Here is a 15,472-nt window from a genome sequence, read left to right on the forward strand (position 1 = left end):
GTGTGTGTGTGATATGTGTTTGTGTGTGTAGGTGTGTGTGTGTGTGTGTGCGCGTGCATGTGTGTGGTGTGTGTATATGTGTGTGTGTGTGTGTGTGTGTGTGTGTGTATGTGGTGTGTGTTTGTGTGTGTGTGTGTGTGTGTGTATGTGTGTGTGTGTATGTATGTGGTGTGTATGTGGTGTGTGTGTGTGTGCGTGCGTGTGTGTGTGTGTGTGTGTGTGTGTGTGTGTGTGTGTGTGTGTGTGTGCGTGCGTGCGTGCGTGCGTGCGTGCGTGCGTGTGTGCGTGCGTGCGTGTGTGTGTGTGTGTGTGTGTGTGTGTGTGTGTGTGTGTGTGTGTGTGGGTGTGTGATGGTTCCTGGTGAATCACTTACTGGTTTGGACTGGATTTCTTTGGCGTAGAGGGGTTGGAGGAATTCGGAGTCTCCCTCCAGTTTCAGGCCTTTTTCCGTTATTCTGAGGTTGCCCATGCCATCCTGTCGGGAACAAAAACACGTTAAGTTCTTGTCTTAAACATACGAGGTTATCAGCGTCCATCTGCTCTGGTGGTACTCTCCTGGAAACACCCACCCTCCGATCCCTCGGGTTTAATGAGCAAATGAGCAGATCGGGACCCCTGGAAATCCCAAAGCAGCTGAGGATGATTTACAAACCTCCTCTGTGTAATTTCCCGCCCCACGCCGTGTAAAACATATTAAAATTCTGGCGCTCTGGTGGCAGGCGGGTGGGTGAGTCCAGGACGTGAGGCGAGTTTAAATTACTCCCAGGTGGAAATCTCAGGAGCTGTCAAAACTGACTTGGAGGTGTTAAATAAACTCAGTTTCCCAAAATGTGATGATGAAAACCAACAGTAAGAAGTACATCACCTGTTCCTGACACCAGAACCAGTTTAACCCTTACCAGCTTATCGAGCCACGCTTTAGTCACTCCGTCTGTTCGGGGCACCGGAAACCAGCCTTACAGTCCTGGGTGACCCCAACTTTGTCCCCACTGTCTCCTCAGAGGACAGATCTGTTAAAATGATCCAGTTGCTTCGCACAGCGGCAGCTTTTATGACAAGTCCTGAGTTTATGTTTTGTGTTGTCACGGTTGCTAGGAAACAGGAAAGAGATAAAGGTGGGATTGAATCTGTCGGTTAGATCGACCCGTTTCACAGCTGCTCCCCTGTTTTCGGTTTCTGGTACCGACATGGCCCGGGCAGGTCGGGTCGGGTCTTTGTAAGATGCAGCTGTGATTCTGGACTCAACCGAAAGAGTTGCTAGCTAAAGAGCAGCGCGGTTACATGTCCAAGTGGGAACTCGGTACATCTCGGTTACCTTAAAATCAAATAAATTGGTTCTACGCGTTTTCACGCTTACATTACATTTGGACACTTTTGCCCTAAATAAAGAAGAAAAGGTATAAAATCGACTTTTCCCGTTTCTCCGTTGGAAGGAGGAAGAGGTAAACTAGTCTGATAACGACTGGACCATTTCAGGATCATTTTGGGTTCGGAACGTTTGGAATGGGACAGCCGGGTGTTTTCGGGAAGATCTGCACGAGCACCAGCCCCTTTCACATTAACATCTTAAATAACCCAGACATGGATACGTAAAACATTTAGATGAGTTGTTGTAAAGGGTTGTGTTATAATCTCAGATTAGGAAGCTAAAGCCACGTATCCCAGCAGTAAAACCACTCAACCTCGGGTCGAGGAACTCCACTAAAACATCTTAGAGATTTGACACGGCCTCCAAGCTCCTTAGATCCTCCACTTGTCGTTTATTAGTTTTCCTCCTGACCTTTCACCTTTTGTCGGCCTTAAACACTGCAGGCAGCCGCGAGGAGAGCATCCATGAATAATTGAGGACAAGTGTGACCAGATTGGAGATTTTTGAACACTTTCATGTCTTTATTTTGATTTTATCCAAATGAAAGTTTTACTTCACTTTTCTGTCAGCTTGCTGGCTCATGCGGACTTTCCTCTCTCCGGCCACTGCTCCCAGCTCCTCCAGTGGGATCCCAGTATGTTCCCAGACCAGCCTAGGGATACGAGTCCTGGGTTAACCTCAGTGTCTCCTCCTAAAGGCCATGCCTGAGAGGCCTTCCCACCAGGAGGCATCCTGACCAGAGGAGCAGCATCTTTACTGTAAGCCCCACCCCTCTCCACTAAGAACACAATCCTAAATATGTTCCACCATGTTGCTAACGGTTAGCTTAGCCAAGAGACAGACTTTTTCTGATACAATCTTTTTCTCGTCTATTTCTTTCCTACGATGAGGCGATGAGGTTGGAAATCATTGCTACATTCATCATGTTTCAGAAAGAACAAGCATGACTTGGTTTCTCATTTAAATGATTGTTCCTATGCAGTCTGTAGTTAGGTGTTCATCTGATGGCTGTTAGGGCACGAGCCCCAGCGAAACACCCGTCTGGTAAATCACGTCTGAGCCTCTGGATGTCTCTGCTGCTCAGCAGCGAGCCACAGCAGAAGCGGGGGGAGCAAATGCAAAGACTGATGCAACGCTGCACCTTTACTCGTATCTGTCCTCTCATCATCTCCGTCCCTCCTTCTTTATCCGTCTTTCTCTGCCTGTTGTTGCCTCTGAAGTCGACATCTTCAGAGTCGCTGCTGTCAATAACGCTGAGCTCCCGGCCCATTATTGAGTGTCTGCTCGATATGCATCAAGCCACCACCCGCGGCTAAAGCAAATATGGAGGTCTCTAGAGAAAATATTACAGGGAGTCAGACTTTTTGCTTTCTGCACACTAATCACAGCTGTGCGTGGTTAAAGGTGAGCTGTGTGTTTGAATCCTCCCACACAAGACAAGGTCTTCTGGGACTGAACTGTTGCATGAAGGAGCATCTAAGCATCAATAAGGTGCTTTAAAACTGCTGCTTTACAAGAGTGATGAAAGTAGGTTTCCCAAAATGTGGGTAAATGGAAATGCTAAAGTTTGGCTCCACAAAACTAAGCAGTAGTGCTGTACGATACAGCAGAATTATGTATCGATCCGATACCAAGTAAATACAGGACCAGTATTGCAGATATCAATACCAATACCGATATTTTACTACTAGTCTAGTACCATCTAGTTTTGTGGGATTTATTGAGATAATACATCATCAATATGAAAATCTTGTCTGAAAACTCAAGTTTTATTGATTACTCCATTATTTTGTAAGTTTTTCTTTAATAAATGGTGTTCGATGATGATAAAATACAGGAAATATTTTCAGGGAAATAAAATTTTTATTAGGAAACTCAGAATGGTTTATAGAAAACTTAATTTTCTCTTTAGGGGGTGCTAATCTGCATTTATAGTTAACAAACTCAAGATTTTTTTCTATTTCTGTCTGCCTTCACGCAGCCACAACAGTGCTCTCTGCTGTTCTGTGCTTGTCTCGTGCTGGCACGCTGTTTGACTTTTTTTTATGTAATGGCGGACTGCCCAGTTGACTGACATCCGTGGCATTCCAATCACAGTGCTTTAATGGTTTGTTGGGCCAATCACAGTGCTCTTTTAGCAAGATAGGCAGGATGTCCATGCAAACAAACATGGCTGCCACGCCGAAACAGTCCAATCACAGGTATCAGCCAGGTAAACTACAAATCAAGATGGCTGCCGGGCAGTAGTGGTCCAATCATAGCTCTCTATAGATTTCATGGGCCAATCGCAACACTAAGTAGGCGGGATGTTATTGGAAAAAAACAAACATGAGTAGTCGGCGGTAGTGATGTCAAAAAAATCGATACCTAGATACAAATCGATACTAAACGTGGTATCTAAATTAGATATTCCATCCCTGTGGTATCGATATTATGGACTATTATACACAGCCTTCTTCAAGTACACCGACACGCACGACAGCCAGATGCCGTAAAGCAACCTCCGCCTCCCAGACAAACAGAAGAAGAAGACGCCGCATGGCTACATTGCAATTTCCCACGCGAGTTGTCTCCGGTCCAAGTTTTGTCTGCCAAATAAATAAACAAAAACATAAACAGCGAATTTGGGAGGCGCTTCACAGCCCAACTTAATTAGCATACCAAGTCCGACACGTAGTTGTATATTCACGCTTATGTGCTTAAAGGAAAACTCCCGTGTATTGCAACCCGGACTTAATTTCTAGCATGCAGTACGTTTGTTTACTCACGCTGACAACTTTGGTGCTACTCGGATTCCCCGGGGTATTTATTGTAGATCCATTGGCGAATCGCCATCAGTGTATATCCATATAACGGGTGCGGACGGGCACCCATGGTGCAGCCTCGAAATAAGACATTATTTGCACCAAAACATCTCAATGTTGAAAGGTTTTGTTAGGAATCATTAACATGATTCCCCTGATCGTTTGGAGCGAGTCTGGGATTTCTAGGCGTAAACAGACTAGCCGCGGCTAATAAACCGGTGCTTTTAATGACGTCACTGCTGTGCGCCAGTCTGTTTTTATTAAGATTACCGGTAGATGTACCTTTGTCCTACTATGGAGAAATTCGTTTTCTCCCTTTATTGACCAACAGAGTTGTTCAAAAGTACAGAACAAACATATGGCATTACATCTTATGACAAAAATGCACCTTAAACAGAGTTTAAGCAGCAAAACATCACTCTGCAAATAGTGTATATATAGTGAGACAATTCATGATTTAAAGTGTTAACTTTCGCCAGTTTTTGTATGCACGTTTTAAAAAATGCTGATACTTGAAAGGTTTAAGCACTTAATACACTTAATTCTTAACATTTAATTTTTGCAATATAAATTGAGGAATGTTATTTTTTGAATAAACTTGTTCAATAAATTGGTGTTTTTAAATAGTATCGAAATCGAGTATCGAGTTGTTTTTTCTTCCAAGTATCGAATCGAGTTCGAAAATTTAGTATCGTGACAACCCTAGTCGGTGGTCAGCCGCTTGTTTGAAACGGCTTTGGCATCAAGTTTGGACTATTATGACTTTAGCTTTTGTTTGAGTCAAGATCAGATAGAAGTACAAACGTTAATTGAGGAAAATGATGTGTTTTGCATCTTCTTTGACGGAGTTTGGTGGACTGCCTCGTTGACCGACATCTGTAGCGGTGAGTACGTCATGGCTTGCCAGGCTAGAAGAAACTGAATTGATATCATCACGCAGGTATCTAATAAATACTCAGTACCAACGTTAGATCGATTCTATCGATATTTTAGATCGATCCACCCAGCCCTACTAAGCAGTCAGTCATTTGAGAATATTGCCACCTAATGCCATTGAACTGTATAGCAAAGGTGAAAAGAATCAAACGTAAAAAACATGTTAAAGCTGCTGCCAGTGGCCCATTTGGGTAACTACAGTAACCACACACCACAGACACGGCTTAATGGTGACACGTTTAATGCTTTGTCAACAGCAGGTGTATCCAAAGTGTGGTGTTCGGGCCATATGCAGCCCTCAGACTGAGTTTGTACTTCCTGTGTTGCACTTGTAGGAAAGCAACGTGTTAGCTCTCCAGGCTGTTGATGTAGAGTCACACTCAACACTTCCTGTTCAGAATCAGACGAGGCCTATTCCACGTTGGTTTTAGTTCGTGTTCTTTGGACACTGAGAGGAAACCCACCCACCCACCCATCCACCCACCCACCCATCCATCCATCCATCCATCCATCCATCCATCCATCCATCGGCTTATCCAGAGTCGGGTCGTGGGGGCAGCAGCCTTATGGGCTCGACACACAGGAGGCGACATCGCCTCTCCTCCATTCATTTTCAATGAGACATATGCGACAAAGCAATAATGCGGGTCTCTCTCCTACCAAGCGAAACGCAAAAAATTGTGCGTGTGAAATTTTGTGCTCGTGCACATGTCGTGCACAGGTGACCCAGCGACGTGATCGCAGAAAGTTGAAACATTTTCAACTTTTCATCGCTGTCACTCAGACAAGGACCAATCAACAGAGGTTTCATTCACTGACCAATGAGCGGACAGGATGCTCCGTACATCTCCGAGCAAACATGAAGGGGAAGTTGATTATTATTATGTTTTATAGTAAAATCAGAAGTAAGATTTCACATAACTCTAGTAGCACCTTGTGAAACATCATATCTACCACTTTATTAACTCTGAACTACTTAAATAACCTTAAATGCCTCCAACCTCCAACAGCCAAACAAAACAACGGAAGTTTCAATTTCACCATGGAGCAGAACGCGATGGCTTTGCCGCTGCTGCGGATCGCCTCCCGTGTGTCAGGTAATGAAAGCAACAGCGACAAATTTCGCTGATCGCGGTCGTTTGTCGCTTCCCGTGTGTCGAGCCCATAAGTCGAGAGGCCCAGACTTCCCTCTCCACAGCCACTTGGGCCAGCTCCTCCGGGGGAATCCCAAGGCGTTCCCTGGCCAGGTGAGAGACATAGTCCCTCCAGTGTGTCCTAGGTCTACCTTTAGGTCTCCTCCCGGTTGGACGTGCCCAAAAAACCTCAACTGGCTCCTCTCAAAGAAGGAAACCTCTGAGAGGAAACATTTCTGTGATATTTGTACACGCACTAGAAAAACTGTCAGAGCTATTTGTTTACAAACATGTGAGAAGGTTTAGCCAGCACAGAGGTTAGAGCACATGACATCAGCCAAGGACCGATTTATTCTAGAAAGTCTACAAAAGAAAAACGAGATGAAAACAGCAGTTCACTTATGTTGATGTGACCTACCTTAGCTCTAAAGAGGGCGGACCTTCCTTAAATTCTTCATCAAGTTTTAATTTACTCTGAGCTTTATGATGAACTGCCACCAACAGGAAACAAACAGTGATGTTTCAGGTCTGGTAGGAGAAATGAACCAAAACTTCCCTTTATGGTAACGACGGTTTACGTTTATTTATTGGGCAGATGCTTTTATCCAATAGTTAACCTCCAGGGCGTGTTGGGATCGGTGGGGGAAGGAAACCCACACATGCATGGGGAGAAAACGCAACTCCACACAGAAAGGCAGCAGCCGAGTTTCGAACCTGCAACCTTCTTGCTGAGAGGAAACGGGACTAACAACTGGGCCTCCATGCAGCCCGATGAAGGTGCATGCATGTATTACGAAAAGGCATCTGATTATTAATTGTTCCTCATAAATCCATCAGAACATTCAGACTCATGAGTGTTTCCTCAGAAATACACATAATGGTGCGTGTGTGCGTGCGTGTGTGTGTGTGTGTGTGTGTGTGTGTGTGTGTGTGTGTGTGTGTGTGTGTGTGTGTGTGTGTGTGTGTGTGTGTGTGTGTGTGTTTAAACCAAGCTGTCTCATTGATTTGCTCGTTCACCAGCAGACGCAGCATCTCAGATGGAAATGACAGAGGCTCTGGTCACCTGTGAGCCTGCAGCCTAAAACCACTCGGAGGGTGAGATGAAGCACCATTTAAGAGCAACAATGCATCTCACAGAGTGCTCCTTCAATCAGCCCGCGAGGCTGCCAGCAGCCAACATGGCCCAACTCCAAACTAATACATTTTTCAGCCGATCCCTTTGATAAGAGCAGCAAACTTTTGCGTCCTGCGTTGCAGCCTGGATCCAAGAACCACCTGGTGCAGCCTGGAGCAGCGCCGGCCCTGCGGTGATAGTCACCGCCGCGGTGTATAGCAACACCCTGTGATGACTATCAGCGGAATTGGCTTTGAGATTGCTCTTCACCAGCTAACGAAGCCCCCCATTCCTCTGATTGAGGCCCTCAATGCAGCACCACATCATCCATCAATGGGATGAGAAAGCAGATGGAGGTGAGAGTTTGGCAGAGAAAGGACCAAAGGATGAAAGATGAAAGAGAGGACAGCAAGAAGGGGTGCAGATAAAGTCAGGAGGAGATAAGCATGGCTAAAATCGATAGATGAGTAGAGGAAGATAGAGGTGAAGAGAAAAACGAGTGATTGTGAGTGTAAAGGAGGTGAAACTTAGAGAATTCAAGTTAAAACGTTCACCAGGTTTACACGTTTTAATGTTTTTAAGCATCTTTTTGCTCCAGATTGTCTTTAATAATCCCAGCATGGGGTCATTAATTCATCAGTCAATCAGAAATGATCCTTACATTTTGTTTTTCAGTGAACCACACCTTTAAATACTAAACCAGTACTCCCTCTAGTGGCTGGCTGCAGGATGAGGTTTAGGCCCCGCCCCCTCTATGCATACTGCTACATGTGAAACTTTAGAAACACCACGGAAACATCTGGAACCAAAACCCAAAGAGGGTTTGTGTTAAACAGATTCTGTTTATTGTTCTGAGATCTCCTGATTAGACGTCTGAAGTTTGAATCCGACATGTGGAGCAGGACAAAACTAACGACTTCCAGGAAGGAGGTGAACCGTAACTTCACTCTCACTGAAGCGGCTTGATCCTGGGAGAAATGAGGCAAAGTGTTTGTATAAAACCGAGAATGAAATAAGGACTAAAGATCATTTTGGTATCTTCATCTTGAACCAGCAATTCTTCATTCTTTAAATGTTTTTGGATCAAATCAACATGTTATGGTGTAGAACGACGAGGTAAAATGGATAAAAGTTCATTTGCATTCATTTGATTTAGATGAGAATCTAGAAAAATGTTTGAAAATGTCTCTCAAGTGTCAATAATCAGTAAGAGATTAAAAATCATGCAACAATCTTGTTCATACGAGCAATTACAAAGCAACAACATTTATGAAAATGAATTTTAATTATGCGCCGGTGAGACCATGAATATTGACTTTGGTGTGATTAAAAGATTAAAACGAGGGACGATTATCTTCAGAAGCTCCCGTTTTCAGTGTCACAGGCTGATAGATGTATTATTAAGTCCATCTTCATCAGGGATGGACGGCACGGCCCTCGGAGGCCGATGGTGGTGCACCATCAACCACTCCAGGCTGGCAGTGATGGACGGGTGAATATACAAGTCTGCAGCTCGGCCGGGGTGGGTAAGAGACACAACGAGTGTCCACGAACCATCAGAGGACAGGCTGCAGGATTACTAAACACAGTTTTACTCTCACTTAAAAGACCATAAAAGCTAAAAATATAAAATATTTACATTTAAATGACCTTTTTGCATTTCATTTCCATGTGATTTGACCAGATTCTGATTGTCTTTTTTTTATTTAACCCATTCGCTGCCAGCGTTTTTCAGCGTTTTTACTGTTTTTTTAAGAGTCACTGAACATTGTGCGCTAGGATGATGTCAACACCAAAACAGCCAAAACAAAGAGTGGACTCACCTCTTACATCAGGAAGATTCAGCGCGTTTCGAGCATTATCCGTTCTTTCATAATCCGTTGTCGAATTGTGATCGGCAGAAGCTTTTCCGGTTCGCGCCTCACTTTTTTTACAGCAGCGGCCCAAAACGATCTCCTAACACATGGATGTTCTGCTTCCTGATCACGTGACACGTGACGTATGCAGATGAAGATCAGCTTTAGAGCAGGGATGTTTGTTCTCGCGGTGCGGGGGCTCGTCCGACGCCCACACAGTAAAAACATGCAAATGACGACTTTAATCATCATTGGCAGTGAATGAGTTAATAAAATGCCACCAAAAGGTAAAAATGTCAGGTGAATATTCTGATGCATCTTAATGTTTTACTGGAGTGCAGTAATAAATACTTGGTTTCAGCTTGTTTCCTTAAAGTGACAGAGCCCTGAAACGGCTCATTTTGGAAGGTACTGAAACTGTCCAGAACACAGCTGCTTAGATTGTGTCACATGGGGGGATGCTAAGATCTTTATGAACATGTTGTATTTAGACCATAGAACCAGGGTATCTTGTTTAACAATGGTATAATTGTCCACTTTCATCATAAAAAATTAGATTTTTTCCTAGTGAAAACCCCAAAACGAACACTGCAGTGACTACCTAGAGGTCCAGTACTGTGGGAATGCTTGAATCATCTTTTATTTCTTCATATTTTCCTTCCAATCAAGTTTTCTTTAGTTTTATTTTAAAACTTTGCCTGCTTTTTTACTCCGCCCAGTTTCAGATGCTCTGGCAGGCTCGTTTCCCCTCCTCCACGCTCATCCTTTCTTCAAGCACTAACTTCGACATGGTCAGGGACAGAAGAAAAGCAGCAAAGGGTCCCAGAAACCCTCAGAAAGTCGGGAGAGCCTGAGGGCCCTTCCAGGAGAGTCTGGCTGCTGGGTATAATGATGAGGTGTGGGTGAACCCTTTTCAGATTTCAGCCCAGCAAGACCCAAATGGGGTCTCACTCATTATTCTCGTCAGATTAAATGAAAATAATGTGGTGAAAAATCCAGTCTGCTGGTTAGTTTAGACCTTCATGTTTTAAATATACTGTAGATATATTCAGGTGCGTTGCAAGCTTTTCTAACGTGTGGGGGATGTTGTCTGTGGCTAAAATAATTTTATGTTTTTCATCTTGTTAGTTGAATTTCCATAATAGCGGAGCAGGTGCAGATTTTAGACACATGTCTCCGTTTTAAACATGTTTAAAGTGTTCAGAATACAAATCCAGGCTCTGTCTCGTTAGATTGGTGTAACTAAAGTTTGTACTGAATGAAACTTTACATTAAACCATGTTGAAAAGAAAAGGATCCGATTAAATCGTTTCCCCCTCATTTACAGTCAGAAGTACAGCGCAGTGTGCGTGGTTCTGGGGTTAATCAAGTTTAGATGTTTCTCTTTGCAACAATCTTCACAAGAAGGCAAAACAGTTAAATAACAGGTTACAGATATTTCCATTTGACTGTTTATTTTGATCTGGTGCCTATCTCCAGCGGTCAACGGGCAATCAGGCGGGGTACACCCAGGACAGAGAGCCAGTCAATCGCAGGCCAACACAGAGACACACAGGACAAACAACCATGGACACAGATACACACACACACACCTAAGGACAATCTAGACAGACCAATCAACCTAACAGTCATGTTTTTGGACTGTGGGAGGAAGCCGGAGTACCCGGAGAGAACCCATGCATGCACAGGGAGAACATGCATGCAGAAAGATCCCAGGCCGGGAAGCGAACCCAGGACCTTCTTGCTGCAAGGCAACAGCTCTAGCCACTGCGCCACTGCGCAGCCACAAAACACACCCAGAGGATGTTTTACACATAAAGAACAGCAAAGCAGCAGCTTTAATGAGTAATAAATGATTTTAATCTGAGTGACTCAGAGTCGACGTGAAGAACGACTCCATCCTGACGCTCAGAGTTCCCTTTAGTGACTGCAGCAAATAATAATTATTTTGGGAAACGGTCTGTTCTCTCGTGGCTTCAGTCAGACTTCCAGCTCCTCTCATTTATCTTTTCACACACTATTAACACGTCGGTTAGCCGCAGAGCTGCCGCCGAAACAAGGACGTCCCTCCAATCAGCTGAGAGCCAAAACACCTGAGCCTCATCTAGAGGCTGGAGGGGTGTCATGGCTGCATCTCTGCTCGTCTGTAAAAACAAGTCAGGCCATTAAAGCAGACTAAAGGAACAGAAAGTTCCCAAAGCTTTCTAACAACTGCAGAAATTTAACATGCAGGTTGTGTAATCCACATAAATTCAGTTTATTTAATCTGGATTAAAACATCCTTTCAGAGTTCTCTAAACTCTGGTCTGAGTTCTGACTACAACGCTAATGTTAGCAGGTCAGAACCGATGTAAAGAAATCCCACGAACCGGAGTAATGAAACGTTTACCTGTTTACTGTTGGTTACATTTAGTCAGACACAGAAAGTTAAACTATTTAACTTGATAAAAAATCTGGTTCTACGGCTGCCATGTTGGGTTTTTGCAGCTAAACTCAGTCAACAGCTGACATAAAAGAACTAATGTCTACCTTCTGTCTAAGTCAAGTGGGCGGGGCTTAGCAGCCACTATGAGCATTTAGGCCCTGTCCACACGTAGCCGGGGATCTGCCAAAATGTAGATATTTTTCTACGTTTTGGCCTGTCATCCACACGAAAACGGATCTTTTTAAAAACTCCGGCCAAAGTGAAGATCTGCGTTTTCTCCGTTTTGGGTGTCTGCGTGTGGACGGACAAAACCGGAGTTTTAAGGTCCGCAACGTCACTTTCCGCGACAAAAAAATGCTGACATCACGTGTGTGACCTGTGTTTACACTAGCCGACAGCATGGATGCCCTCAGAGCTGCGCTCGCTTTATCAATTGTCCAAGCGCTTTTTGCTTGTTTGTTTTTGCAAGCGGAATTACTGCTCCTTGCGGAAGACCACAGACGAAGGACGAGGTTAAGAACGGGGGAAGTACTGCCGCCTACAGGTCTGGCATGTCATTAACAACGTATTTATCCGGGTACGTGTGGACAGATTTTTTTTAAAAACGAGGTGGTGTGGATGCAAGTTTTTGGAGGGGCGGATATTCGTTTTTAAAAAACAACCCGGCTACGTGTGGACTAGGCCTTAGTCTCCTTGTTGCTTCAAACTCAGCTTGAATTTTCAGCTTGGATTTTTCCACTTTATTCATATTTTGACCAAATACCTAAAGAAATGAAGAAAACCTAAATTAAGAACAAATTAACCAATGAGCCCTTTTTAAAAAATAAACATGTCAAGGGTTAATTACAAACTTTTTAGTCCAAAATAAATTATTAATTAAAAACTAAACATTAAAACCACATTAAAATCAAGCAATGATAAATCTAAATTTATGCGAGCAGAAAAATCATTTAATTAATGATGAGCTTTTGAAAGATTTTTTTACACATTCATAACCCAATGTCATCAGATTTCACCGCTGATGTTGACGTCACCACTTTTAGCAGCTATTTGTATTTTTACCAATAATTCCCCAATTATTACCAAATTATTTAGTTAGTCATAATAAAACATCAATATTGACTTATTTTCAGTTTGAGCTCATTATACAGTCAATGTTTCATTATCTGTCATCACATTTTCTGATCATGATCTAAATAATTCTTATTCTGTATTATGATCGAGCTAAAACGTTAGTTCTGCCAACCCTGACATAAACTTAACAAAGTCTAATATTTATTGTCTAAAGTTAACATGACCGCTTCATATTTTATAGTTCTATTGCTTGAAACTGGCCCTCTCCACCTCCTCCACCAGGGGGCAGCAGACGGGTTTCTGGTGAAGGAACTAGTCCTGATGCTCCATCTGGATAGCCTAGTGAACTAGACCAAATTCTTGCTTTGCAAAGAATGGTCTAGGCATGCTCCATTGGAACCTCAGCAGCTCCTACCAGGACTCTGGCTAGCCAATCACAGCTCTCTAGAGGTTTTTCAAACACAAAGAGCTGTGATTGGTCCATAATGGTGGGCCAATCATAGTGCTTTATCTGCTTAGTGATAGGGGTTGGTGATGACTTGTTCCCCTTACAGAAGCTCTGTAGAGGGTTGACAGACAGCAAACACGTCAAAGACGGAAGATGTCCACACATCTCTGTTCCAGACATCTTTTATAGCTGCACTTCAAATGGAAACCACAGCAAAGAACATAAAGAGAAGCACAGCGTGACGGGTTTCAGCAGACAAAAACAGACAGAGATGATTTTATCTAGAATATCTGTCTCGCTCACATCCTGCCAGACGATGGAGCGGTCTGTGACGCGCCACCTCCCGAGCCGAGCACAAAACGCCTCCCGTCGTTGCCCAGCTGGACGTAATGGCAGCCCGGACTGTCGATGCTGAAATGGATCCGAGCAGCTGGACAGTCTGTGTTTATCTGCATCAGATCACGACTCTGACAGGAAGTCTTTCTCCTCACATCCAGCATCACTCACTCCTTTAAAGCAACATCAAGTACATGGAGTCAGAAGCCAGCTTGTCTTTTCTTTAGGAGAAGAAGCCGGAAACAAATCTGATGGCGCTCTGAGGCCCAACAGATCCAATAAGTCCTACATGACAACTAAAGGCGGCTGGCAGAGCCTCCACATCAGTACGAGCCCATCAGAAAAACAGCTGACGCTTGCAGGTTGAGATCAGCAGTAAAAGTAGATCAAATCCAGTAAATCTGGTCATTTTCAGATGAATAAATGTCTGAATTAATCTTAAAGTGTGTCAACAACTCGTGAATCTCCATCAAACAGTCCTTCAGTGACTAAGCTCTAAACATTTTTATCTTCAGATTCAGAAATTATTTAATGAGAACAAAGATGACCAGAAATGTTAAAGCTGCTACCGGTGGATCATTAGGGTCACCACGAGATCTGATTCATCTCAAACGAGTTTCTAAGTCACCAGAGAGAAAACACGTCTGCTGCTGGAAAAGAGAATCCTGAGCTCCGATTGGATGGAAGTCGGAGAACTTAACGTGTCGAAAACGTTCCTCCCCATCGCCATGTTGTCTTACGCTTTCACCTCGGTGTTCTGTAACTACACGTTCGACGTCTCACAGCAAGCCAACTCCACCGTTAGGAGCAATAAAATCCTAAAGTTTAGCTTCAGTCGTCTCCCAGGAGCTGAACTGATGAATTTTGCAGACAGATTTAATTAGTGAAACCGCTTCCCTGCATCGCGTGTTTATTGTTCCCGTTTCGTTCCTTTGCAGTCCGTTACACGTGAACGGGTCCGGAATCGACCTTTCTCCTCCTCGGCTGCTGTGTCTTATTCTGTCGACCTTTCAGAATCAGCTGCTGGAGGTTTAATTGCCCCCAATGAGAGTCGCTACTCTAATCTCATCAGCAGGACGGGCTTTAAAACAGCCAGCAGTCAGTTCTGCATTCTGACTGCCATTCTCACTAATTTGTGTTGGAAGTTGGACCCGGATAATAAAATGGGCTTGATGTTTCCCTCTGATCGGCTGTTCAGTCACACAAACCCAAAAAAGCCGTTCTTTTCCACGCAGCAGTGAGTTTATGTTGACTGGATGAGAGTAACTCAGATTTAAATAAAACTATGAACACTGTGAAGTTTTCTCTTCTACCAAAGGAAACTCAATCATAAATGTAAAAGGAGGAAAGAAATCAAAGCACAAGTCAAAAGCCATTTTCACTCAGATGCATATTTTAGTCTCTAAAACCTTCTAGAAACTCAGTTTTCTGTCATTCTAATGAAAAACAACATTAACAGTCGGTTGTTTTGCAGATTTTAATAACTTACTTTTATATCTGCATATTTTTTACTGTAAAACACCCAAATCTCTTATTTCTCAACAGAAAAAATGTTCTTTACGTGTTATATTTAAAACAAAATCAGCCACTCTGAGTGTTTCATGCAGGCTGAACATGAAGATCTCCTACACCTATCTCCTGCAGTAGCTTCTGATAGAAAACAGACGGTGAAACTCTAGTATTAGAAAATCCTGACAGATCTCCGTCACACTGTCACTAACATTCATGGACTCACCCATCTGGACTCACGACGGGGAAGGCTGTTGTTGGTTTAGCGTCCAGGAAACAGCAGAGAACGTCTCGGCTAGCAGAAGCTAACCGTTAGCATTAGCAACTCCACCACACAGCAGAACTCCTCCAGGCTTGTGTTATTTGTGGAGATACAAGATTAATGTTGTGGAGCAAACAGAGTCAGTGGTAGAGTCGTGCTGCTGTTAGCCAATCAGAGGAGAGATGTCTGAATATCAGGAAGTAAGA

At 43.6% G+C, this 15,472-nt stretch overlaps 1 protein-coding gene across 3 annotated transcripts in view; it reads right to left on the minus strand.

Moving 5' to 3' along the window:
* sgcd (sarcoglycan, delta (dystrophin-associated glycoprotein)) overlaps positions 1–15,472 on the minus strand; it is a 381,774-nt gene that overhangs the window by 66,202 nt on the left and 300,100 nt on the right. For all 3 annotated transcript variants that reach the window (XM_054730942.2, XM_015961860.3, XM_070555961.1), the window contains one exon: positions 374–475. In XM_054730942.2, coding sequence (XP_054586917.1) covers positions 374–475 — 102 coding nt within the window. The remainder of the gene's footprint in view (positions 1–373; positions 476–15,472) is intronic.

Source organism: Nothobranchius furzeri, chromosome 10 (genome assembly GCF_043380555.1).
Source record: "Nothobranchius furzeri strain GRZ-AD chromosome 10, NfurGRZ-RIMD1, whole genome shotgun sequence".
In the NCBI taxonomy this organism is placed as follows: domain Eukaryota; kingdom Metazoa; phylum Chordata; class Actinopteri; order Cyprinodontiformes; family Nothobranchiidae; genus Nothobranchius; species Nothobranchius furzeri.